Raw genomic sequence first — 27,210 nt, 5'->3', positions numbered from 1 at the left:
TCTCGAGCAATATCTTCGGTGCATGTTACACCAATCCGAGTTAAATTGGAAAGACATCCTTTGGATTGCAGAATATGTGTACAATAATTCAGTGCATTCTGGAACCGGACAGACTCCTTTTTATATCTTATACGGTCACCATCCTCGGACCTCTGACCTAGATCCACCTCTGACCCTGGAAATGCCCGCGGTAAATCACTTACATTCCACAATCACCCGAGCCTTCATAGAGGCTACAACGCATTTACAGCAAGCCAAGAAAAGGTATAAAGAAAACGCTGATGTGCATCGAAGTAAAACTCCTCCTTACCAAGTCGGAGATCAGGTATGGCTGGCAACTAAACATTTACCCCTCAGGGGCCCGCAAACTTTTAGTCCCAGATTCATTGGACCTTACCCCATCAAGGCTATTATCAACCCGGTGGCCTTTAAACTCGATTTACCATCCAATATGCGGATTCATCCCGTTTTTCACGCATCTCTTCTGAAACCGGTACAACCCGGAACCAGACTGTCTGAACCTCCAGATCCTATCCAAATTGATGGAGAATTAAAATTCGAAGTGAAGGACATTTTAGATTCCAAAATAGTGAGGTCGAAACTCTTCTATCTTGTTGACTGGAAAGGATATGGACCTCAGGAAAGATCTTGGGAACCCAGTAACTTTGTTCACGCACCACGATTAATACAAAGATTCCATCGGAGATTCCCACACAAACCAAAACCCCCGGAGGAAAAGACCTTGGGAGGGGCCTTGAGGGGGGGTACTGTCATGATGCCTACCTCTAAGGAGCCAGGCCGGGCCCAGCAACCCCAGAGGCAGACATCATTTACTCCTGGGAAGTCTCAGCGGGCCCAAGTCGGGGCCCTTTGGACTCAGTCCTGGCGCCGTAGGCGCCAGGCTCATAGTGGACCCCAGTCCTGGCGCCTTAGGCGCCAGGCTCATAAAGGAGGATTTATGTGTAAGTGCTTGGGTGCACACTTACCTGGTGCAGACCTTGCTGCTTCATCCAGGCCCTCTTGAGGCCTGGATGGGACTACTTTACCTGTGGGACTACTTTCCACCCGGGTGTGGTCGGGGAAGGATACATACCAGATTGGTGGAAGGATACATACCAGGAACTTCTTCCAAGGCTATTTAAACCCCACCCGAACAGCCACACGTGCTTCGCGTTGTACTGCACCTAGCAGCTGGACGCTCACCGTGTCTGCTCCTGCATCCTGACTTCTTCCACGCCTGTCAACACCCTGGATCATCTGCAAAGGGAGAAAGGAGGAGAATTGGAGAAGAAAAGACCTTACCTGATAAATCTGCATCCCGGAATCATTTCACCTACAATCCTGAAAGGAAGACATCATTTTAAAAGGCATTTCACTACGATCGCTGCAGCGCTGCATTTTACTCACCTTTTCCAGGCGCCTCCAGCTTCAGCGGCGACCATCCCGATTTCACCACGTTCCGGCGCCTAGGAGAAAAAAGATAAGAACAGAGGTGAGAGGGAGAAAAGGAATAAGGAAAGCGCTATTTCCAGAAAACTTACCCGTTGGGTTTTCCACTTCATTTCGGGTCCTGCCGCTGCCGGACCCCGGCCCCTAAGGGGAAAAAAGGTTAAGACATTAAATGAGCGTATACAAAGACATCACCTGAGCGCTCATCTCGAACTTACCTGTCTGCACGTTTCACTTCGGGTCGGCGCCATATCTCCGGCATACCGAACCCCGGCCCCTATGGGGAAAAAGACATGAGAATTAACGCTTGCTGCAAGAAGAATACGAACATTATTACGGCTTGAATTTTTGAACAGAACTTGTACTACGTCTTACCTGAACAGTCAAGCTTACCTGAACACCAATCCTCAATCCAGTGAAGTAACTGGGTTTCAACGTGCCCCTGCATCAGAAGCAGGATGGAGAGCTCTTCCTTCCAGATTCCAAGGTGAGGCTTCACAGGGGAATCGTGGAAGTGGTATCGTGGAGGGTTGGAAGGGAGTGGGAGGCTTGAGCACCATTCCATCAGTGGGTAACACTGCCTTTTCACGCACAGGAGGACATTCCTGCGAGCCTGAGAAGCTAGAGTTGAGGGGCCCATCCTGTTCATCTTGGGAGTTCGGCGCCTCACCTTAAGGAAGCATCAGCACCCGAAGCCGCGCCTCCGTGGGAATCAGGTGAGCGTTACAAAAGGATTGTCTTGCGTTCTGAGCAGCCTTCCCCTAAGAGAGCTTGTGAAGACCCTATTTTAGGGTCAGCTTCATGTTTCCAGGAAAATCTTGACTCTCAGCCTTCGGCTTCTGCTCACCATGAAGATGTGGTCCAGATGGACACTTACCAGGACATCTACGATGAGGAAGAAGACCCCTCCTTCCTGCAGGACTACCCTGATGACCAGGCGGATTCCATGGACAACTGGGAAGAAACCCAGCAAGTGGAGACCAAGCCTTGGACGCTCCCCACACAAGATCAGGACACTGATGTCCTATGCCTGGATTCTCCTCCCACCACTCCGGTCTGCCAGGCCTCGCCTGTAGACGATCAAATGGCCTTCAATCCCATTTTAAGGAAGGCAGCAGAGCACTTTCAGATCACTACCCAAGAGGCGGTACCCGAACAAGAATTTGTGGAAGACATTCTCAAAGAGAAACCCCCGTCAAGCCAAGCCATTCCCCTCCTGAACTCTGTTAAGAGAAGGTTGGCCCCCTCCCTGGTCACGGCAGCTCAGACCCGGACAGCGAATCCAAGAGTGGAAAAACTATTTCGGCCAGCTCCTAGGGACCCTCAATATATTAAAGGCCATGCCACACCGACTCCTTGGTAGTCACTACCACCCGGAAACGAGCAGGGGTACCCCTTGCTACGGGTGAGGCACCTCCGGATAAGGAACCTAAGAGGTTGTACGCCTTAGGTAAGCGTATTACCTCGGCAGCTGCATACACCACACGCATATTTAATAACACCACGCTGCTTGCCAGTTATGCAGACGCACAATGGAACCTCGTACAAGAGGGTCTCCAGGAGGTTCCTGAACCCGCTAGGTCCAGACTTCTCACCATAGTGGCCGAGGGCAGGCAAGTACATCAGAATATAATCAAAAACACTCTGGACACTGCTGAGACAATAGGCAGATCCCTGGCCCAGGGCATTCTACTCAAGCGGCACGCTTGGCTCTGCAACTAGGGTTCAAGCCTGAAACACAGGCCGCTCTTATTAATAAACCCATAGAAGAGACCAATCTCTTCGGGAAAGTGGTCGACAATGCTCTGGAGATGGCCAAGAAAGAGCATGAGACTCTTGAATCATTACAACAAATAAATCAGAAGCGTTCCCTCCAAAGTGGAGGCGGTTCTCAGTGGTCCTTTCGAGGGCAATCCTGTGCAGGTCAAAACAACTACAACCCAGGAAATTGGAACTCTGGGCAAATATCCGGAAGCCCCGCCAACTACCCACCTAGGGCTCAACGACGCAGCAAAGGCAGAGGCCCCAACCCCAGAGGAGCCGCAGCTTCTGGTCAGAAATGACCAATGGATACAGGTCCCCTCCCATGTCACCCCGGTCGGGGGCGTTTAATATCTTTCCTTGCGGCTAAAGGGGATAACTTCAGACCAGTGGGTTATAAAGACGGTCGGCCATTGGTACTGTGTGGAATTCGCCCAAACTCTACAGTTCAGACCGCCACGCTCACGACACCTCTCGGCGGACCATCTGCAGATCCTGAATCAAGAGGTGGAAGCGCTGCTGAGAAAAGATGCCATAGAAGCCGTCCCTATTCTTCAGGTAAACAAGGGTATTTTTTCGGTGTACTTCCTTGTACCGAAAAAGGACCTCACCATTCGCCCTGTTCTAGACCTGCGCCCAGAAAACAAATTTATAAAACCTCAAAAGTTTTGTATGGTAACGCTACAGGAAGTGATCCCACTGTTGAAACAGGGGGACCACATGGCAACATTGGACATGAAACATGCATACCTTCATATTTCAATGTTGCCAGCGCACAGGAACTATCTAAGGTTCATGATAGAGGACAGGCATTACCAATTCAAGGTGCTCCCCTTTGGCATTGCCTCAGCGCCAAGGGTGTTTACAAAGGTCCTGGCAGTTTTGGCAGCACATCTGCGCAGATTATCCGTCCCAGTTTACCCTTACCTCGACGACTGGCTCATAACAGGGGACTCTTACGACACATGCTTTTTGAACACCCAGAGGACCGTAGACCTTCTGTTCAGTCTGGGATTCTCTATCACTGAGAAAAAGTCCACTCTAGTCCCCAGTCAAGTAAAACAATTTCTGGCAGCTCTAATCTGGCGAAGGACAGCTTTGTCTTCCCCTCCAACGAGAGGGTTCAGAACATGCTTCTTCAGATCCCTCAATATGTAGCCAGTCGGGTGGTGACAGTATGCAAAGCCATGCGCTTGCTAGGTATGATGGAGTCATGCATATACTTGGTTTCCCACGTGCGCCTGCGCATGAGTCCCATGCAAGAGTGGCTCGACAGCCAGTGGTGTCAGGCCAGCGGACAATGGGAAGATCTGGTAGTTGTCTAGCCAGCCCTCGTTCTCTCTCTGAAGTGGTGGTCGAGGGAAAACCTCTTGAAGGGGAAGTCCTTCACCACCCCCGCAGTGGAAGCCACTCTCACGACAGAAGCATCTCTCGCGGGTTGGGGGGGCTCACCTGCTTCAGCAGACGGCACAAGGAGTGTGGTCCCCACAAGTAGCATCCAACCATATAAATCTGCTAGAGCTATTAGCAGTGTCCAAGGCACTGAAAGCCTTTCAGACGCAACTACAAGGGAAAACAGTTCTGGTTCTGACAGACAGCACCACCGCCATGTATTACCTGAACAAACAAGGGGGCACACACTTTCCAGGGCTATCCACGCTTTCCCAAAACATTTCGATGTGGGCTCTCAAACACAAGATGTTTCTGTTGTCCCAACACGTTCCAGGGGAACTCAATCTTCTGGTAGATGTGCTCAGCATAGATTTCCCACTGCCCTTAGAATACGAATGGCGTCTGCACAAAGACATCATCTGCAACATCTTCGCAGAATGGGGCTTCCCAGAGATCGACCTGTTCGCAACTCAGGAGAACGCCCAATGCCAAGACTGTGGGATGTTTTAACCCACTCATCCAAGCCCTACAACAGAACTGTGCATTACTGGCAGCGGAAACATCATAATGGCCGCCGGAAAGCATGCTGCTCGCCAGAGATCATCCAAAAATGCGCAGTAAAATCTGAAAAATAGGCTGCCACACACTTTTGCCATGTCAGTGAGCACAGGAGATCACTGCCTATACCCACCATTGGGATACCCACACAGTAGCCTGAAACCACTTGGAAATAGCAATACTGATTGCCAAAAGCCACCCAGAGCTGTTTGGGAATTCATTTTCTTGATCGTCAAAATTGCTAAAATCATGGCTCACAAAACCACCAAAAGGATACAACTTCTGGTTGGGTGATCCACATCATTTACTGCAGAATCCACGTCAGTACAATATCAGCGAGAATCCTATGCTACCAAGCTAAATCCCTTTTTTAAAGACATTTAATTTAAGACAGCTGTCAAAAATGGGTGCAGTACCGGTTCTCGCCACTGCCAGGTGCTGGTGATTCCTAATCCTGACAGGAGCGCTGTCTTGCAGAAGCTAAATAAGCCAAAGCAGAGAAGTCTATCAAAATTCCATGTAGAGTGCCACACAGTGATTTCATATTGAAAACGACTTGGTTTAAAGAGATATTGCTTATTTTAAAGTTTATAATGTTATATTTTTTTACAAGGAACTCTGTTGAAATTGACTAGAAGGCAATCTGATTTAGCTGAGAGTTCAAAAGGCTTGCTTTTCTATGAGAACTCTTCACACCTACTCTTCCCAGGCCTCTCCATCAGAAGGCAGGAAATTGCATGGTCCTGATAATCAGATGGAGAGTGGCACCCTGGACTGATGCTCTGTTGGCAAGAAATACAAGACAATAGACTTTTTCAATTGAATAAAATATGCTGATTTTGGGTGTAACTGTCAACACTGCTCTAGGAAAAACAAGACATGTGATCTCTGAGTCAAGCCAAGCTTCTAGGGGCAGGGACAAACCAATGGGTGTACTGAAGTGAAGGCAAATATATGTTTTATAAGAATACTGATAACTAATTGTAACCAGCTGATAGAAATGTACAATTTTGAGATTCTTAAAATGACACCTTCACTCACAGTTCAAGACTAAGTTGGACGCCGTGGGATGTTCTGATGCCAAGCCCCGTATTTATTAATATTGCAGACACTGTGTTTATACTAGAAAATTGAAAACTTACAGTAATATGCGCAGAGAGGGTGTGTACCTCCGTGTAAGATTTGGTGCAAAACCAATATTGCAAAACCCACTAAAATCGTGAATAAGTTGTAATTTCTGAACCCAAGCTCTTAGAGAACAGAGACCAGGCTTAATTAATCCGTGATATGTACATGTATTATCAACAACTTGTGTATCAGGGAAACATGTTTTGTTATGAAAAATGTTTTTTCTAAGTAAAAGCAAAGGGGAGGGACTTCAGCCAAGCCATAAACATAGCATCACTCTGACTCATTCTGACTCACTACTCCTTTCTCCAGTCAGAGGACAGTAAATCCTTTAACCTATCAGAATCCTTAGCGGGTTGGGCATAGAAAGTCAGCCTCCACACCCCCTTTGGAAACACATTAAAAGGGACTGCGGAGACCCAGATAGACACACTCATTTTTCCACTACTCATCGATTCCTGCGCAGCACGCTGCCCGACCATATCCAGGCAAAGACTCCAGACTCCTGAGGCTCCAGATTCCAGACAGACTCCAGAACCAAAACTCTAGAACCCAAACTCTAGAACTTTGGAGAAGCAGAGGCCTAATCCACAAGCTGAACTCCTCTCAGCAGGTGTCATGCCCCGCATTCCTGTTTCTGGACGCTCGCGGGTGTTTACTTCCAGGTGGAAACTACCCTGGAGACTGTTTACCGCTCACGAAATCCGCCGCACTACAAGGCCCAGAATTCCATCTGCTTGCGGTCACATGAAACGCCCGCAACGTGACTCGCGTTCTGAAACAGACTCCAGTACTTAGTGTGGCGTGTCCCTGTAACGGGTGCTCCTAAAACTGACTATTCAGTTCGAGTACTCGACATTCTGTTACTCTGATTCCTGTTTTATTACTGACCCGGCTTTGTATCAAGGACTATTCTGAACGTCTTTTCCTTCGATTTCTGGCTCCTGACTCCCTCGGTTGTTTCCCCTGGTTAACGAACTCCTGGCTCCCATTTCGGATTTGTTCTTCGCCTGCTCCCGTATGTTATGGTATTTGGATTTATGCAAAATAAAAGACCTCCAGTGCTACTCTCTGCTGAAAACTTCCACGCACGTTTTCTCTATCCCTAGTGTGCTATCCCTCTTGCACGAGTTTCTTGCTTTCCTTCCCCTTCGCCTATTACACAGAACATATACAAACTCTTTACCACGGACAGACCCACGGCGCTGCCCGCCGCACAAGAAGACAACGCTCTACCTACTGAAGTGACCAAACGGACGCTCTCCTGTTTCTGGTGGTCACTCCCTGGATTGGTTACAAACACTTGGGGACGCTCTGCTGAATACACTTGGGGATTATTTTGAACACTACTAGTTGCGCCCTCGTGCCGTTTGGGTTAGGTGGACCATTGCCCAGACTTCCTTCCACTGGAACTTCCATTTTCTATCATCAAGTCACCATCCTACTGCACTCTCTGAGGTTACGGGACTTCCTGTCTTGCTAAGCAGGTAAGAGGGGGCAAGTACAGGGGGAGGGAACAAGTGCTGTAATTTCGTACCTCTTTGGCTGCTATCTTGAACTATCCTTTTCTTTGTTCCCTTAGCTCTGTTGTCGCTGCTCCTGCCTTTCCACTTAAGCCCCTGGCCTGTTAGCTGGTATACTTTCTACAGGCTGCGCTCTTGGGGGGAAAGTCTTGTGCACACTTAGCGTCCAAGATATCCCAGAACCATCTTGGTGATAATCCAGGACATCCCAGAGTGAAGGGGTTCCAAAAGCGGATGTTGGCCTTGTATCCTTTATAAATCTGTATCCTTTTTCCAAATTGCGTAAAAGTTGTGACAGCAGGCCTCAGAATCCAGAAACCTAACTAAACTATTCAACAGCCGGGCGAGCTGTTTTGCGTCTGGCTTGAACCCTGTGCCAGAACCAGATCCAGACCCAGAAAGCAGAGCTGTATCCAGAACCCGTCAGACCCAGACCAGACTGCTGTGCAGTGCCGATAGCAGACCAGAGAGTGTGTTGTGAGCAGAACCTAGAGGGCCTGAGACCGTCTGGTGGCGAGTGAAGTCCAAACCTGACCAGATCGGTGACGAGGCCCATTTTCCTTCCAGTCCAAAACTAGGAGTGAGTATCCAGCCTAGAACTGTACAGAACTGTACAGAACCAATCTCTTAGTTTAAAATCATCTTATTTAAACCATTTAAACCTGACCTGACCAGAACTGCATTCAGAATTTTGTGTCCATCCTGTGATTTCAAATCTGTAAAAGCGTCATCTGTCATCTGTCATCTGTCATTCTGAAATCGACATTCCAACTCCTTATAGTTTTTCCGTAATCACGATTTACGCACTCGGAAAAAGTGCAGCGAAATGCAAATTAGCTTCATTTCACCACTTGTAAAAATAGCTGCTTCTTGCTTTCCACTGCTGAAATTCGTTTTCAATCTGTTAATCATTCATGTATCATTGCTAGTGTTGACCTGAACTAATCCAAAGTAGCTATCACTCATCGTGAATCTTCTTTAGTGAATTAAAACCATTTTTAGCATATTTTCACATTCCCTGCAACCACCTTCAAAAGTATTTTTGCCTGCTTTAAATCATACCTGTTTTCTCTAAACTTGCTGGGGGGAACTGGGATTGAACTGCATTATTACTTGTATTCTTGAAACCTGTGTGTCCTCATTTCCATCTCTTCCTATTGCATAAGGGGGGAGTGAGTTGTCACAAGGGAAAAAGTGATCATATTATCTTGTGGTTGAAATCATATCAAGTTTATCCTGTGTTGCATTCTTTCATATCTTGCATTTCCTTGAAACCATCCAAAGCATTCTCTGCTACCTTATTCTTTCTATACCAACTCCTAAGTGATTAAAGAATTGTGCTATTGTGATATTATCCATTGCTGATCACTGTTATATTCATAAGTGTGCTATCAAATATTAATTTATTCATAAAAGTGTGATATATATATTGTTTTATTCCTCAAATAAATCTTCTAATTTGCAAAACAAACTTACTTCTTGGCTCAGTGAGGTCAGGGGGATTCAAAGAGAGGGACGTTATATAAGGGTTTATCATCCAGATTCAAAGAATTTGACATAAAAATATATTAATACGGGCTTCCATTGGGCATCCCAGACTAGGCATTGACTTAGTTGGATTGCTGGATTTAAGTCACTTACAAGACTACGCCTCCAGGTACCCCCAGAACCGCTCCAAGTGGAACAGACTCTGGATAACATGGTCAGGGAAATTTGCTTATGCTTTCCCCCCGACTCCCCTACTTAACAAGATAGTGCACAAGATGCACCAGGAACCAGTCACCATGATATTGCTAGCCCCCATGTGAGCCCACCAACCCTGGTTTGCTCATCTAATGGAAATATCCCTCTCCCTGCCAGTAAAACTACCCTGCCTGTATAACATGTTGTCTCAGGACAAGGTGGAGACCATACACCCATGCCCACAAACTCTGAATTTAGCAGCCTGGCTCCTGAGGTCATAGAGTTTGGACACCTTCAGCTCCCTCAGAGATGCATGGACATTCTCAGGTTAGCTAGGAAACCTAACACCCGCTATTGCTATTCCAGTAAATGGAAACACTTTGTCATCTGGTGTAATACCAAGGGCATCAATCCCATCAATTGCTCACCCACACACATTGTGCTTTACCTAACCCATTTGTTAGATGCAGGACTGGTCTTTAATTCCCTAAAGGTTCATCTTGCTGCTCTCTCAGCCTCCACAACGTCACAACAAAAAGTGTCATGGTGGGAAATACCAGTGATTAAAGCCTTTATGGAAGGGGTTAAGCGAATCCATTCCCCCATTTCCCACCCGCTCCTGGATGGGATCTAAATGTGATTTTAACCAGACTCATGGGATCTCCCTTTGAGCCAATGCATAAAGCAAGTCTGAAAGACCTTCTTAGGGGCTATCACTTCTCTTAGAAGGGTTAGCAAACTACATGCTCTTTCTGTTCTAGACCCTTTTGTTACAGTCTACAGGGATAAGGTAGTTCTGCGCACTCATCCTAGATTTGCGCCTAAATTCATCTCAAAGTTCCATGTTAACCAATCGATCGAACTACCCACTTTCTTCCAGAATCCCACTAGCATGGCCGAAAGAAGCCTACACACACTAGATGTGTGCAGGGCAGCAATGTTCTACCTGGAAAGAACAAAACCACTGAGAAAAACAAACCAATTTTTTGTCTCAGTGGCAGTCCATTTGCAAAGCGGCAACCTGGAGTTCTGTACACACCTTTACAAAACACTATTGCCTAGACACTCATTCTAGATCTGACTCTCAGGTGGGACAGGCAGTATTAAGACATCTTTTCTCTACTGTTTCTTCTCACAACCCACCTCCAACTCTGGGTACTGCTCGCTAGTCTATGCACAGCATGTGATTCTAAGCAGATTAACAAGCATCAGAAGACATGCATTACTCACCGTAATAGCATTTCTGATGATTGTATCTGCTTAGATTCACATGCGCCCTCCCTGCCTCCCCGCTCGGAGTGGAAGGAATATAGACATTTTTCTACTTTCTCTCTTCATGTACTCACTCACAATAGCCTTGGGCTCCCTCATGGCAGAAAAAATACAATCGGAGTGACCTCAGCGCGCAAGGGATTTTGGGTACACTACACCTCACGAAAAGGATAGTCTTACAGACACGCCTATGCCAACATCCCCTTTAGGTCCCCGAAAGACAAGATGCAATACTCTGCAGTTACCACTGGATGTCGGACCATATACACAGCATGTGAACCTACGCAGATACAATCATCAGAAATGCTATTACGGTGAGTAATGCATGTCTTCCCTGCCTCAACTAAAATACTATGGGTTTGGTCAGAATGCCAGTGTTGAACTCTTACTCCTAAAAGCCCTTTAAAATGAGGCAGCAATATGCCCAGGTGGATGGGGATGCAGAAGTTACTGAAACATCAATAATATAAATGACTCAGGAAGTTTGGCAAAGTGCGTTTCTGTTTATAATATCATTTATCTAAAACAGGAAGTACAACAGGCATCATCCGACACCGCACAGTTCGATCTCAACACATTTCATGAAAAACAACTCTTTTATAATGAAAACTTGTCGCTACTGATGTCACACTATGTGGCAAACTACAAAACTAGTACCCGTGGTTGGCTCCCAGTGAATATCTACATATATGTTTTATATAGCCACTGGTTATGATTGGGTACTTAAGTCAGGTGGGCATCAAAACCCACCCCCAATAACGGGTAACCATTGTTGCCACTAAATACACAACGATCCATTGGTTCTTCAAACTATAGGGCTCTTCATTATGTGACCCACTATGATTGGTTTGGCACCCTGATAGCCTTTTAGAATGTTCCACATGCTAGCAGCATGCAGGCTACCCTCCAGGTGCATGGAAGCTTGGCGTGATCATGCCTCCCCTCCAATTAACCCACTATCTATCTTCACTCCTTCAGTCCATCAAACAATTAAGCTTTTGAACTTGCCCTTCTTGCTGTTGACTTCTTCTGGGAAATAAAGTGACTGCAGCTTCACTCTACCCTTCAGTTTCAGTACAGCTTGACCAGTAATCCTCCTTTGTCCCGACCAACCGCAGAGGATGCACGCCCTTCAGGAGTATATTGACTGTGGAGCAGTCAGGAATTACATGCACCTGACTGTAGCCCAGTGGATAGGCGTTCCTATACAACCAAGGGAAAAAGTTAACAACATAGTCTTGGTGGATGGGACACAACTGTTGTCTGGACCAGTAGCCCAGTGTACAGTGGTGGTTGAGCTGTTGTGCCATGATGGTCAAATTCACCCATTAAGCAAAGTTAGAGGTACACTCATGGGTTTTCAAATGCAATTTCCATATATCGTCCTTCTTGTAATTTAAACAATTCCCGGTGCTCCCTAGTTGATCTGTACTACCAGATCTCAAATATTGTGTAAAGAAATAGGTATCTTGTACAAAACAAGATACAACCAAGGGCACACACAATAACTAACAAGTTGTAAATATTAGTAAAGCACATTAATCCACAGTTTTCCAAATATTTTTGTTTATATGATTTTTCATATTACCAATATTCAAAGTCTCATGCTATACATACACAAAACAATATATAAATACATGAATTATAGCAGCAACAGATAGCCTACTTGAACCCCTGGCTCAATATGCAGACAAAATCATACAACCATTGGTTCTAACGATCACAACATACATCAGGGACACAAACGATTTTTTGAGGAAATTAAACACAGCATCATTTAATAAGGAGACGGACATTCTATTCACCATGGACCTCACCAGCTTATACACAAACATCACACACCAAAGTGGATTAGAAGCATTAGAGTGGATACTACTGAATACAAGGGAAAGAGTGAGATCGGATCAAGTCTTCATCTTGAAACTGTTAAAGATTATTTTGAGCAACAACTTCTTTAGATTTGAGGACCATTTCTTCATGCAAACACCGGGCATGTCGATGGGTGCCGCCATGGCACCAAGCTATGCAAATATCCATATGGCACACCTGGAAGAAACCCAAATCTTGAACAATCCACTTTGGAATGGAAAATTAAAAGTTTTTGTGAGATACATCGATGGCTTGTTCGGGATATGGAGAGGCACAAATGAGGAACTCAACAAATTTTTCCTGAGTATGAACTCCCTATCGCCTAGAATAAGATTTACGCACAAATTCAGCAAAGAACAATTGGAATTCCTCGATGTACTAGTGTATTGTAAAGAAAACAAATTGGAAACTACTGTCTTCACAAAGAGTACTGATAGGAACAGCATACTACTTGCATCCAGCTTTCACGCTAAAAAGACCATTGAAAGCATTCCATTAGGTCAGTTAGTTAGATACAGGCGTATAATTTCAGAGGAGGAAGAATTTGAAAGGAAGGAAGTTGACCTCACCAAAAAGTTCTTGGCGAGAGGCTACAACCAGCAGAAAATTCAGATGCAATCAGAGGAAGTTAAAAGAATGACAAGGGAGGCAGCGTTAAAATCAAGCACTAAAACAACTGGCACGGAACTAGTGTATGTGACAATTTACTCACAACAAAGTAGCGAAGTGAAAAAAATTGTGAAGAAAAATTGGAAACTATCATCACTCGATCCTACGCTGGCCAGACTATTTCCAACAACACCTCTCTTTGCATATAGTAAAAGTAGAAGTATATGCGACTTTATTATTAAGTCAGAATTCAGCCCAAAAAAAAGTTGCACATCAGGCAACTACAAAGGCATGATCCCATGCAACAACTGTAGTTGTTGTCACAACGTGATAAAAGGAAACTATGTTAATCATCCACATAAAGGACAACCAATATCTTTGAAACATACATCAACATGTGACACGACCAACCTAATCTACAGGATTAAGTGCCCATGCGGACAATACTATGTGGGGCTAACAGGAAGAAAGGCACAGATTAAGTTTATCATTCTGGAACACGTGACTATGCCCATACGTGGGGGGGGGCTGATCTGACCAAACCTCTACAACAAAAAGAACTAGATTGGAAATTACTATGGGAGTGTTCAGTAATAACGTGAGTCACCTAATATTACACAGAAGGGTATAATGAACTCCTTATTTGATTATGAACATGCTGGAATACACTGCAAGAAATTATTTGCTTGTTTATACCAACAAGTGTTGTTGTGAAGTTCTTAAATGTAAAAATTGTAATCTCTACATTCTTCTTATGAACATATCTGTGGAATATTACAACATTCGATTGATTGTGCCAACAATTTCTAGCCACAAATTGCAGGTAATTGATGTGTAAACCAATGAACTTCGGAACTGGCAGATCGAACATTCAATTGACATTGGTGAGAAGTTGAGAAATAAATATGCATCCAACACGATTAAAAGTCAGTGTCCAATAAAATAGAAATATGTCCTTACAGGTAGTCTATCTATCTGTAAAATTGAAATTAAGATGCGATATTCACGGCGTATGACTCATTGCCGTGAATACGAGAGATTGAGCGCATTAAGTCTATTGACACACACCTAAAATGGCGGGTGACATGACCTATCCCTGTAACTAGCATGTCTGTACTTGACAGGAAGTAAATCAAAATACCCTGGAATTATAAGCACGTCGACTATGTCGGCACGAAAATAAACAGGGATATTTCTCAGCAAAGACTGATGGTTTCGCGCGCGTACGTGACCAACACCAGATGCTAAATAAACTCCTGGATTACGGAGGCCAGACGAGAGGTGGTAGCGCATATAGTGCTGGAAATAGGATTGCCGCATAACACGCATCAAAAACAACGGAACCGCCTTAGAGTTCAAAGTCAAGGACCACTATCTCGAATCCCCGCAACCTACTGGCCAGGTCAACACCATCAAAAGAGATCTCTTCACCAGACTGGAGGATAACGCTGAAATTGCCATGCCTGAGGTCTTTCTAGGTGTCAAGCAGATGGTTGAGGAAAGGATTAATCTTGCTGATTCCTGTGAGACCGAGGAGCAAAGACAAAAGCTGAAGCAGGTCTTGATATATTTTCACCGCACTTGTACTACTGTGGACTCGCATCCATTCATTCAAGCACCATTCCCACAGACCCCGAGATGGCTCCAGTATTTATGAAACAATACCGGTTATCTCTCCAGTCCATCACAGAGATTATTAAGAATTTAGAATCCTGTGGGATAATTTGTCTGATTCACAGTACCTTCAACAATCCGGTAGTGGGGATACTCAAATCAAAGAGCCAATTGAGACTATCTGCCGACCTGAGGGAGTTGAACAAATAGTTCCACATGTCAAGGTGGTCACTTCCCTACATCGAACAGGGCCTGGCACAGATCCAAGGGTCAAAGGTGTACACCGCCATTGACCTGACCAACGACTACTGGACACTACCTGTGAGTAGGGAAGATCATTACAAGCTTGCCTTTACCTTCGGAGGCAGCAATACACGTGGACCCAGACCCCCCCTTTTGGATACATAAACTCTGGCAATGAGTTCAACATCTTTATACATAAGGCCATGCCTGACTTGGGCAAAAAGGGAAACCTGCCCTATGTAGATGATGATCTGATCAAGAGCTCAACTGTGGTGATCTGATCAAGATTTTGACTGTGGAGGAACATATAGCAGAGATCTTCTATGTTCTAACACAGTTGCAGAAAGCCAGACCAAAACGGTCCCTTCAGAAGGCACAGTGGTGTAAGACCCGAGTGAATTTCTTGGGGCACGAGATCACCCATGAGGGACTTGATCCCCAGGCGAAGAAGATGGAAGCCTTAATGAAATTAAAAGACCCTACTTCTCTGCAAGAATTAAAAAGCCTTCTTGAACTCATTAATTACAGTCAGAAGTTTATTGAAGACTACGCAGAGGTCCCTCGACCCTTGGTCCAGTCATTAAAGACCGGAGTCAAGTGGGAGTGGGGTCTGAAACAAGCCGAGGCAGTTAAACAACTGAAATGAAGCCTCTCCAGGCTCCTTGTTTGGCTTACCCCATAAAGAACAAGACGTTCCTCTTGGAGACAGGATTCTCAGATACTTGCCTAACAGCGGTGTAGTATCAAAAGCCATTGTATGCGTGCAAGACTTTGTCCTTCGTGGAGGAAAATTTCAATGACTGCTAGAAGGCACTCCTGGCAACAGTGTGGGCATTGAGAAATGACGGCCCATTCATCCAGGGGGAGCACATCATTGGCAAGACTACTCACCAACCCTTGTAATATCTCCAAAGTGACATAATCCAGGCAGGGAACATCAGTAATCCCAGGACATAATGTATACGGTCGCCTGTGAACAACATCGTTCTGACTCCCGGGAGTGCTACCCCAGTGATTCCAGCGTGCGCTACTCCGAGGCACCCCAAAGGCTGAAGGGCACAACACTGACTGTCTTTGACCTGGAGCCCTACATGAACTACACCTTCACTGTGAAAGCGCGGAATGAGGTATCCTCCTTCAGCTCTAGCCCCCGTCTTGGCACTGCCAGCATCAGTGTCAATTAGACAGGTAAATGTGATGTGAGCACTCGTGTGACCCTAGGGTGCTGCCCTGCGGACCTTTGTGCTTTTATATACACATTTTCTCTGAATGGGGCCACTCAGCTGAGTATTTACCACTGCCTTCTGGGGCCTGGGGGGTTAGCTATAGAACAGGGGTCTGCAACCTTTGGATCTCCATATGTTTAGGCATACACCACCCATGATCTCTCACTATTGACAATGTTGGCTCAAGCTGATGGGATTTGTAGTCTGAAACATCTGGAGAGCCAAAAGAGAGGGAACAGAGCGAGGAATGTAACTACAGGCTGCTTCTGGGTGGGGTGGAGAGTGTAGGAAAGCAGCATAATGCTTTTCAAAGGGGCGGGAATAAGGATCATGAATTTTGGTGCACACTTAACATTTGCATTCTTGTCTTTGCCTTGTGCCTCCCACAGAACCCCCAAGAGTGACATCGGTAAACCTGGACAGCCGAAGCAGCAGCACCCTCAGCCTCTCTTGGACTGTCCCCGAGCTCCAGCAGAGCCGAGTCTGGAAGTACGAGGTCACCTATAGCAAGAAAGTGAGTGGTCCTCTTCTCACCTAAGTAGACATGCTCAACACCACATCACCCAAATGCAGAATCACCTCCCCCCATCCAGTCTTCCCTCTGCATCTGCCATGTTTTCTGCTTCATGCTTCTAAGCGCTGTTATTTATCACATATAATATAGACCCAGTGAAAGGCAGAGCAGCCAATTGCATGGGGTCCCTGAGCACACTTCAACAAGCTTTATATTAGGCCTCATTACGACCCTGGCGCTAATGGGTTAACGGTGCCGTAAAAGGCTGCGGCACCGTTAACCCATTAGCGCCTTACTACGAGGTCCCTTTGCCGGACTCGACCTGAACGGCTGGTCTAGATCAGTCGTTAAAGTAGGGACCCGCAAAGGGACCTTGGTGCTAAGTACGGTACCGCAATTTGCGGTACCGTACTTAGCGCCTTCCCCAGTCCCATTGAGCCCTACGGGGCAAAAATGAGAAGGGGAAGGGCCAATGTTCAATGGGGAATTACCGCCCACCAACCTTGGAATGGGGTGGTAATTCCCCATTGAACATTGGCGGACTCGTTACGATACCGGCACCAACCATGGTGCTAATATCGCCATGGTTTAGCACCAGTATCGTAATGAGGGCCACTGTCTCCGCTTAGAGCAGCGCATAATGCACTGTTGTTAATGGTCCCACTATCTTGCCCCCATTAATGGCAATATTGCTGTTGTGAAAGGTAGAGTTTGCAATTTGCATCCGGTGATCTGCGATCAGCAGTATACTTGAGCTAGCTTTCCTCTTACTCCCCTTACTTGAACTAGCTTTCCTCTTACTCCCCTTCGTGCTGTCTTCTTTACCAGAGTACTTTACAAATGGCCAGGTGACAACATAACACATTCTTTTAGTCCTGCGCTTCAGTTACAAGTTCCAGCCTCATTGACACCCTCTTTGCTGACCTTCCTACTCCTCCTTCACAGCCACTGCATAATCCCGACGAATGTTTGAGGCCTGAATCCTCGGGTTCCCACCTCCCTCAATCTAGTGGAGTCTCTATGGAGCAGCTGAGGTCTGCACTTCGGCTCTGCAGCCTAGACCTGGTCTCTCTGAATGAATTACCAGAGTCACAAGGTGTCCCGTAACATTCGGGGAAGGGTGACCTCCCTCTGCCTCTAACGTCCTGGTCCTCCTAGAAGTGGGTCTGCCTAGGGAAATGAAGGTGCATTGGCTGGCAGGGTCTCCTGCTCACCCTCACTCTAGCACAAGTTCTGAACCCTACACGCAAATGTATCCATTTGGGGGTTGCTGTTGGTACTCTTGTTCAGAAGAGAATTGCCTGGCATTTCGGTACTGGACTGCCCATGGGCAGGAGGCTATGTCGTGGAAATGCCTCTTCTGTGAAAGGATGGTGAGCTACAGAATTTGGTTGAGACTCTAGATAGACACTCCTGGAGCCCCCCTTACTTGTCCATTTGGGGGAGAGCGAGTTAAAAGAAAAAAACAATCAAATTGGGTTTTTATATCCTCTTTATGTTGGTGTCCAGCCTCCAAGCGAGAGACCTGGTATTGAATCCATGCAGCTCTGCATTGTTGTGCTTACAAGACGAGCACTTTGCCCTTGAGCAATCCTTCGGCTCTAACCAGAGTGGGACTTTTCTATAGACAGTGGATGGGGAAAAGGGACTGCACTCTTCACTTGGCACCTTTTTCCAGTCCCCATCTTAGTACTGGCTAAGTACTAACTCGTTTTCAGTGTCTGATTTCTCTTCGAGTTTCGCCAGTTTCGCCTTCTCTTCCCATCTCTCCCGTTCTTCTTACTGTGTCCCTTTTTTTCCTCCACACATATTGCTGAAAGGTCCGGAAGGCAGTATTGATTACTTTGCATGGATGTATGTACCGTGCACATCCATGCACGGTACATACATCCATGCATGGATGTATGTACCGTACGTACATACATCCATGCATGCATAGATAGAAGCCGGAAAAGACAATGGAGACTCTTGTTGGCAATTCTTTTAATCCACTATAAGCCACACTTCTTCGATTTGTTGATCTGGCCAGTCCCTTTGTTAGTTTAATTTGTATTACTAAATTTTGCTGGGTGCCCTTTTGTTGTATTTTTATTCAAGTAGGAGCTATTCTACTTACTGCTCATCCACCCCTCTCCTACTCTACCAATCCTAGTGTGACAAAGATCCTTCAAAATTGGACTTGCTCTGCAGTTTTCAAAATGGAAATATACTTGCTGGTGAACAGTGTTTTCATGGTGAACATTTATACTAATCTTATTTTTTGTGCTCTTCTCACTTTAAAGAATGATCAGAACAGCTACTCTGTGCACCGCTGCGAGGGAACCTCAGTCACCATCCCAAATCTGGCCGCGGGCACCATGTACGTTGTGCGTATCCAGGCTCTGATGCAGGAGGGCCAGGGCACCCTCAGCAAGGAGTATGAGTTCCAAACCCTCTCGCAGAGTGAGTACCTGATTTTAAAGGTCCTGCCTAGCTTTAGCAAGGATGAACACTTCCAGTGGAAACTAGAAGGAGTTATCTGAAATATTCAAGCCTTCGAGTTACTTAGCAGGGTTATTAAGACCCACAATGAGAAGAGTGAAAATGAAGTTAATATTTAGGAGAACAGAGTTGGCACAAAGAAAGGGTAATTTTTACACTAGCCAATGAGGAAAGCAAGTGTGCACTTGCGGTGATGCCTCTATTGCAGATTTTTTTTATATGCATGCATTAAATTTAATAGACATTGAAAAGCACGATGTCAGGAAGCACCTGTAAGGGTGCACAAGGAGGGGACTGAAACACATGTGACATTGTTATAAACTTTTATTCGTCAAGAAAATAAAGAGAAAAATAACTTTCCCTGCCTCAACTAAAATACCATGGGTTTGCTCAGAATGTCCGTGTTGAACTCTTACTCCTAAGAGCCCTTTAAGAGGAGACCGCAATACTCAGAGGTGGATGGGGATGCAGAAGTTACTCAAACATCATTAATATAAACGACTTTGGAAGTTTGGCAAAGTACGTTTCTGTTTTAATATCATTTTTTATAATGAAAACTCGTCACTACTGATGTCACACTATATGGCAAACTACAAAACTTTGAGTACCTGTGGTTGGCTCTCAGTGAGCATCTACATATACGTTCTATATAGCCACTGGTTATGATTGGCACTTAAGTCAGGTGGGCATCAAAACCCATGCACAATAACTGGTCACCATTGTCATCACTAAATACACTACGATCCATTGGTCCTTCAAACTATAGGGCTCTTCATTATGTGACCCACTATGATTGATTTGGCACCGTTATACCCTTCGAGAATGTTCCACATGCTAGCAGCACGCAGGCTACCCTCCAGGTGCATGGAAGCTCGGCGTGATCCTGCCTCTGCTCCAATTAACCCACTATCTATCATCACGCCTTTAGTTAATCAAACTATTAAGCTTTTGAACTTGCCCTTGTAGCTGTTGACTTTGTCTTGGAAATGAAGAGAGTGCAGCTTCATTCTACCCTTCAGTTTTGGTAGAGCTTGACCAGTAATCCTCCTTTGTCCCTACCAACCGCAGAGAATGCCCGCCCTTGAGGAGTATTTAGACTGTGGAGCAGTCAGGAATTACATGGACCTGACTGTAGCACAGAGGATAGGCGTTCCTATACAACCGAGGGAAAAGGTTGACAACATAGTCTCAGTGGATGGTGCGCAACTGTCTTCTGGACCTGTAACTCAGTGTACAGGGGAGGTTGAGCTGTTGTGCCATGATGGCCAAATCCACCCATTGCCAGTTGTAACATTTTCTTTACAGATTCATGATCCTCGACACAGAAAATTTGCCCACGATCACACAGTGTCTGAGTTCAATATGAAGAAAATGACCACCGGTCTGGCAAATAACTCACACTTTCTCTGCACCCTGGAAGAAAAAGAAGGCATATTTTACACTCCTGTAAGGTTGCGGGCTCAGTGTGAATTATCAGCTCTGGTGGATACTGGATACCAAGCCATCCTCCTGTCCAAAAAGACCTTTAACCAAATAAATTCAGGACGGTGGGGGGAGGGCCACCAAATTCCATTCGCACCACTTCCTTCAATCGGAGTTACATTTCTGTCGCAGAGACTGTGGTTCTGGAATTAAAAATTGGGTGAAGTCGACTAAAAGATCTGGTGATGGCCGTGACTCCATAGGGCACACCTTGTTTACTGGGGAACAATCTCCTGAGGAGGCTATCATCTCGACTGTTTAAACAAGGTCCTCTGGACCCAGACTAACCGGCCTACCAATTATGTTATCATGAATGGTATCTGTCAGTTAATTGATCGACTTTCTGAGAAAGTAGAATTTCATTTCAAGAATAACCAAGTCACAGACATCCGTGTCATCGCTGTAGGAGAACAAACTGATGATGGGAGCCTTTCTCCATTCTTGAAAATTAATCTTCCTCACAGTTTTAAGTGGCAATCCACACTCAAAGGGAACACCCTAACATTTTACACCACTCCAAAATTAGAAGAAATCTTTGAGTCCTGTGAAACCAGAAAAGGAAGAACCCGCTCAAAGTGTGATGAACATGCAGAAAAAAGGCGAACAGTTGTTTTTCCCCATTCAGTTAAATGAGGGTGAGGACCTAGTGCACATGCCAGAGAATGCCTAAATAATGGAAGGAGCTTCATCAATGAAGAATTAGCCAGGAAATTCACAAAAGATCTGACCAGTCCCACATTTAAATTGATTGACAAATGGGACGTAGGTCTGGAAACCCCAGATTCCAAACATCTCCTGCCTAGAAGGTGTATGATAAAAATGTCCATTGACAACAAAAGCATAGAGCATAATTGTTGGGTCGTGAGAGATGTTGCTTCCATCTTTTATCTGGAAAGTGACATTCTCAACTGGTTCGCAATCAATTTGGAACTAATTAAAACTAAAGGGCTGGTCATGACTCGGGGGTAACCCCGTGGACTTTGACAACTCAGAAAAAGCATTCCGGTCAGTTCAGTTGTTGACTTGTGCGGTTGAAGTTAAAGTGCGAGAAGAAGTTACCACTCAGAACAGGTGCGACAATTTACCATTCTCCTCAAAATTAAGTGAGGACAGGACCTCAAACAGGACACCTATTTAAATTCCTAACTATAACAAAAAGGTTTGTTTTTAAATCCGACACCTCTAGTAGACCTACATCACAACACCATTTTAATATTGGGGGATAACAGCAACCCTCAAAGTATCACCTTGGGCGCAGATTATTATTAGAATGGTGGTTGATTCCCAATATTATTCTTTTGATTTAGGTAATGAAATCATGGGTCCAATCCCAAACGACTGTTTCGACATCAGTGACAGTATTTCTTTAGAAAAGAATTTTACTAGGCATGGGGGAAATGTCATGGTGTACTCTTTTGCCCATTCAGGGTGGAAGAGATGAACTGTGACATCAGGAGGGAGGAGGTAGTATTCAAAGTCAAGGACCACTACCTCGAATCCCTGCAACCCACTGGCCAGGTTAACACCATCAAAAGAGATCTCTTCACCCGACTGGAGGATACTGCTGAAATTGCTATGCCTAAGGTCTTTCCAGGTTTCAAGCAGATGGTTGAGGAAAGGATTAATCTTGCTGATGCCTGTGATACAGAGGAGCAAAGACAAAAGCTGAAGCAGGTCTTGATATATTTTCAGTGTACTTGTACTACTGTGGACTCACATCCATTCATTCAAGCACCATTCACGCGGACCCCGAGATGGCTCCAGTATTTGTGAAACAAAACTGGTTATCTCTCTAGTCCATCACAGAGATTATTAAGAACTTAGAATCCTGTGGGATAATTTGTCTGATTCACAGTACCTTCAACAATCCAGTAGTGGGTATATTCAAACTAAGCGCCCAATGGAGATTATGTGCCGACTTGAGGGAGTTGAACAAACAGTTCCACATGTCAGGGTGGTGACTTCCCTACATCGATCAGGGCCTGGCACAGATCCAAGGGTCAAAGGTGTACACCGCCATTGACCTGACCAACTGCTACTGGACAGTACCTGTGAGTAGTGAAGATCATTACAAGCTTGCCTTTATCTTCGGGGGCAGCAATACACATGGACCCAGACCCCCCCTTTTGGATACATAAACTCAAGCAATCAGTTCAACATCTTTATACATAAGGCATGCCTGACTTGGGCAAAAAGGGAAAACTGCCCTATGTAGATGATGATCTGATCAAGAGCTGTACTGTGGAGGAACATATAGCAGAGATCTGCTATGTTCTAACATAGTTGCAGAAAGCTAGAGGAAAGCTGTCCTTTCAGAAGGCACAGTGGTGTAAGACCCGAGTGAATTTCTTGGGGCACAAGATCATCCATGAGGGACTTAATCCCCAGGCGAAGAAGGTGGAAGCCTTAATGAAATTAAAAGACTGTACCTCTCTGCAAGAATTAAGAAGCCTTCTTGAACTCACTAATTATAGTCAGAAGTTAATTTAAGACTATGCAGAGGTCCCTCGACCCTTGGTCCATTCATTAAAGGATGGAGTCAAGTGGGAGTGGGGTCGAAACAGGCAGTTAAACAACTGAAAAGAAGCCTCTGCAGGCTCCTTGTTTGACTTACCCCATAAAGAATAAGGAGTACCTCTTGGAGATAGGATTCTCAAATACTTGCCTAACAGCTGTGGTGTATCAAAAGTCATCTCGTATGCGTGTAAGACTTGGTCCTCCCTGGAGGAAAATTTCAATGACTGCTAGAAGGCACTCCTGGCCACAGAGTGGGCATTGAAAAATTACCGGCCATTCATCCAGGGGGAGCACATCATTGTCGAGACTCCTCACCAGCCATTGCAATATCTCCAAAGTGACATAATCCAGGCAGGGAACATCAATAATTCCAGGACGTAACTTATACAGTCACCTGTGAACAATGTCGTTCTGACTCCTGGCAGTGCTACCCCTGTGATTCCAGCGTGCGCTACTCCGAGGCACCCTAAGGGCTGAAGGGCACAGCACAGACTGCCTTTGACCTGGAGCCCTACATGAACTACACCTTCACAGTGGAAGCACGGAATAGGGTATCTCGTGTGACCCTAGGGTGCTGCCCTCCGGACCTTTGTGCTTCTATCTACACATTTGCTCTGAATGGGGCCACTCATCTGAGTATTTACGACTGCCTTCTGGGGGGTGGGTGGGGCTTGCTATAGAACAGGGGTCTGCAACCTTTGGCTCTTCAGATGTTCTGGCCTACAACACCCATGATCTCTCACCACTGACAACGTTGGCTAGGGCTGATGGGATTTGTAGTCTGAAACATCTGGAGAGCTAAAAGAGAGGGAACGGAGCGAGGGATGTAACTACAGGCTGCTCCTGGGTGGGATGGAGAGTGTAGGAAAGCGGCATAATGTTTTTCAAAGGCGGGGAATAAGGATCATGAATTGTTGTGCACACTTAACAGTTGCATTCTTGTCTTTGCCCTGTGCCTCCCACAGAACCACCAAGAGTGACATCGGTAAACCTGGACAGCCGAAGCAGCAGTACCCTCAGCCTCTCTTGGACTGTCCCCCAGCGCCAGAAGAGCCGAGTCTGGAAGTACGAGGTCACCTATAGCAAGAAAGTGAGTGGTCCTCTTCTCACCTAAGTAGACACGCTCAACACCACATCATCCAAATGCAGAATCACCTCCCCTCCCCATCCCGTCTTCCCTCTCCATCTGCCATGTTTTCTGCGTCATGCTTCTAAGCGCTGTTATTTATCACATATAATATAGACCCAGTGAAAGGCAGAGCAGCCAATTGCATGGGGTCCCTGAGCACACTTCAACAAGCTTTAGATTATCTCTGCTTAGAGCAGCGTATAATGCACTGTTGTTAATGGTCCCACTATCTTTTCTCCATTAATGGCAATATTGCTGTTGTGAAAGGTAGAGTTTGCAATTTGCATCCGGTGATCTGCGATCAGCAGTACACTTCAACTAGCTTTCCTCTTACTCCCCCTCATGCAGCCTTCTTTACCAGAGTACTTTGCAAATGCCAAGGTGACAACAGAGCACATTATTTTAGTCCTGCACTTCAGTTTCAAGTTCCAGCCTCATTGGCACCCTCTTTGCTGACCTTCCTACTCCTCTTGCACAGCCACTGCATAATCCCGATGAACGTTTGAGGCCTGAATCCTCGGGTTCCCACCTCCCTCAATCTAGTGGAGTCTCTATGGAGCAGCTGAGGTCTGCACTTCCGCTCTGCAGCCTAGACCTGGTCGCTCTGAATGAATTACTAGAGTCACAAGGTATCCCGTAACGTTCGGCGAAGGGTGACCTCCCTCTCCCTCCAACGTCCTGGTCCTCCTAGAAGTGGGTCTGCCTAGGGAAATGAAGGTGCATTAGCTGGCAGGGTCTCCTGCTCACCCTCACTCTAGCACATGTTCTGAACTCTACACGCAAATGTATCCATTTGGGGGTTGCTGTTGGTACTCTTGTTCAGAAGAGAATTGCCTGGCATTTCGGTAATGGACTGCCCTTGGGCAGGAGGCTATGTCGTGGAAATGCCTCTTCTGTGAAAGGATGGTGAGCTAAAGAATTTGGTTGAGACTCTAAACCCGAGATATAGGCCGGTAGATAGACACTCCAAGAGCCCCCCTTACTTGTCCATTTGGGGGAGAGCGAGTTAAAAGAAAAAATCAATCGACTGGGTTTTTATATCACTCTTTATGTTGGTGTCCAGCCTCCAAGCGAGAGACCTGGTATTGAACCCATGCTGCTCTGCATTGTTTTGCTTCCAAGCCGAACACTTTACCCTTGAGCTATCCTTCCGGCTCTAACCAGGGTGGGACTTTTCTATAGACAGTGGATAGGGAAAGGGACTGCACTCTTCTCCTGGCACCTTGTTCCAGTCCCCATCTTAGTCCTGGCTAAGTACTAACTCGCTTTCAGGGCCTGATTTCTCTTCCAGTTTCGCCTCCTCTTCCCATCTCTCCCGTTCTTCTTACTGTGTCCCTTTTCTCCTCCACACATATTGCTGAAAGGGCCGGAAGGCAGTATTGATTGCTTTGCAAAGAAACATGCATACATACAAGCATGCGCCACCTGAATGTACGTACATACATCCATGGATGCATAGATAGAAGCCGGAAAAGACAATGGAGACTCTTGTTGACAATTCTTTTAGTCCTCTATAAGACACACTCTTCGATTTGTTGATCTGGCCAGTCCCTTTGTTTGTTTAATTTGTATTATTAAATTGTTCTGGGTGCCCTTTAGTTGTATTTTTATTCAAGTAGGAGTTATTCTACTTGCTGCTCATCCACCCCTCTCCTACTCTGCCAATCCTAGTGTGACAAAGATCCTTCAAAATTGGACTTGCTCTGCATTTTACAAAATGGAAATGTACTTGATGGTGAACGTTGCTTTCATGGTTTAACATTTATTCTAATCTTATTTCTTGTGCTCTTCTCACTTTAAAGAATGATCAGAACAGCTACTGTGTGCACCGCTGCGAGGGAACCTCCGTCACCATCCCAAAGCTGGACGCAGGCACCACGTACGTTGTGCGTATCCAGGCCCTGATGCAGGAGGGCCAGGGCACCCTCAGCAAGGAGTATGAGTTCCAGACTCTCTCAGAGGATGAGTACCGGTGACCTGATTTTCCAGGTCCTGCCTAACCTTAGCAAGGATGAACACTTCCAATGGAAACTAGTATGAGTTATCTGAAATCTTCAAGCCATCGAGTTACTTAGCAGGGTTATTAAGACCCACAATGACAAGATTGACAATGAAGTTAATATTTAGGAGGACAGAGTTGGGGTAATTTTTACACTAGCCAATGAGGAAAGCAAGTGTGCACTTGCGGTGATGCCTCTATTGCAGATGATTTTTATATGCATGCACTAAATTTAATAGACATTGAAAAGCATGATGTCAGGAAGCACCTGTAAGGGTGCACATGGAGGGGACTGAAACATGTGGCATTGTTATAAACTTTTTTTGTCAAGAAAATAAAGAGAAACCTAACATTCCCTGTCTCTGAAAGGGGGTTCCCTGCCTCAACGAAAATACTATGGGTTTGGTCAGAATGTCCGTGTTGAACTCTTACTCCTAAGAGCCCTTTAAGAGGAGACCGTAATACTCAGAGGTGGATGGGGATGCAGAAGTTACTCAAACATCAATAATATAAACGACTGAAGAAGTTTGGCAAAGTGCGTTTCTGTTTTAATATCATTTATCTAAAATGGGAGTACAAAGGGCATAATCTGACACCGCACAGCTGGATCTCAACACATTTCATGAAACACAACTCTTTCATAATGAAAACCCGTCACTACTGACGTCAAACTCTGTGACAAACTACAAAACTAGTACCTGTGGTTGGCTCTCTGTGAACATCTACATATATGTTCTATATAGCCACTGGTTATGATTGGC

At 45.6% G+C, this 27,210-nt stretch overlaps 1 protein-coding gene across 2 annotated transcripts in view; it reads left to right on the top strand.

The window, feature by feature from the left end:
- Positions 1-26,804, top strand: part of LOC138472198 (ephrin type-A receptor 2-like) — a 197,500-nt gene extending 170,696 nt beyond the window's left edge. The window contains exons 8-11 of one of the 2 annotated variants that reach the window (XM_069610246.1): positions 16,717-16,841; positions 19,124-19,283; positions 24,287-24,411; positions 26,253-26,804. In XM_069610246.1, coding sequence (XP_069466347.1) covers positions 16,717-16,841; positions 19,124-19,283; positions 24,287-24,411; positions 26,253-26,426 — 584 coding nt within the window. In that variant the 3' untranslated portion in view covers positions 26,427-26,804. The remainder of the gene's footprint in view (positions 1-16,716; positions 16,842-19,123; positions 19,284-24,286; positions 24,412-26,252) is intronic. The other variant, XM_069610247.1, reaches the window with a different exon arrangement.
- The last annotated feature ends 406 nt before the right edge of the window (positions 26,805-27,210 follow it).

The sequence above is a fragment of the Ambystoma mexicanum genome, chromosome 8 (assembly GCF_040938575.1).
Source record: "Ambystoma mexicanum isolate Mex_15411 chromosome 8, UKY_AmexF1_1, whole genome shotgun sequence".
Taxonomy (NCBI): domain Eukaryota; kingdom Metazoa; phylum Chordata; class Amphibia; order Caudata; family Ambystomatidae; genus Ambystoma; species Ambystoma mexicanum.
Note: the sequence above shows the minus strand (reverse complement) of the source record. Positions and strands in the feature narration are given on the sequence as shown.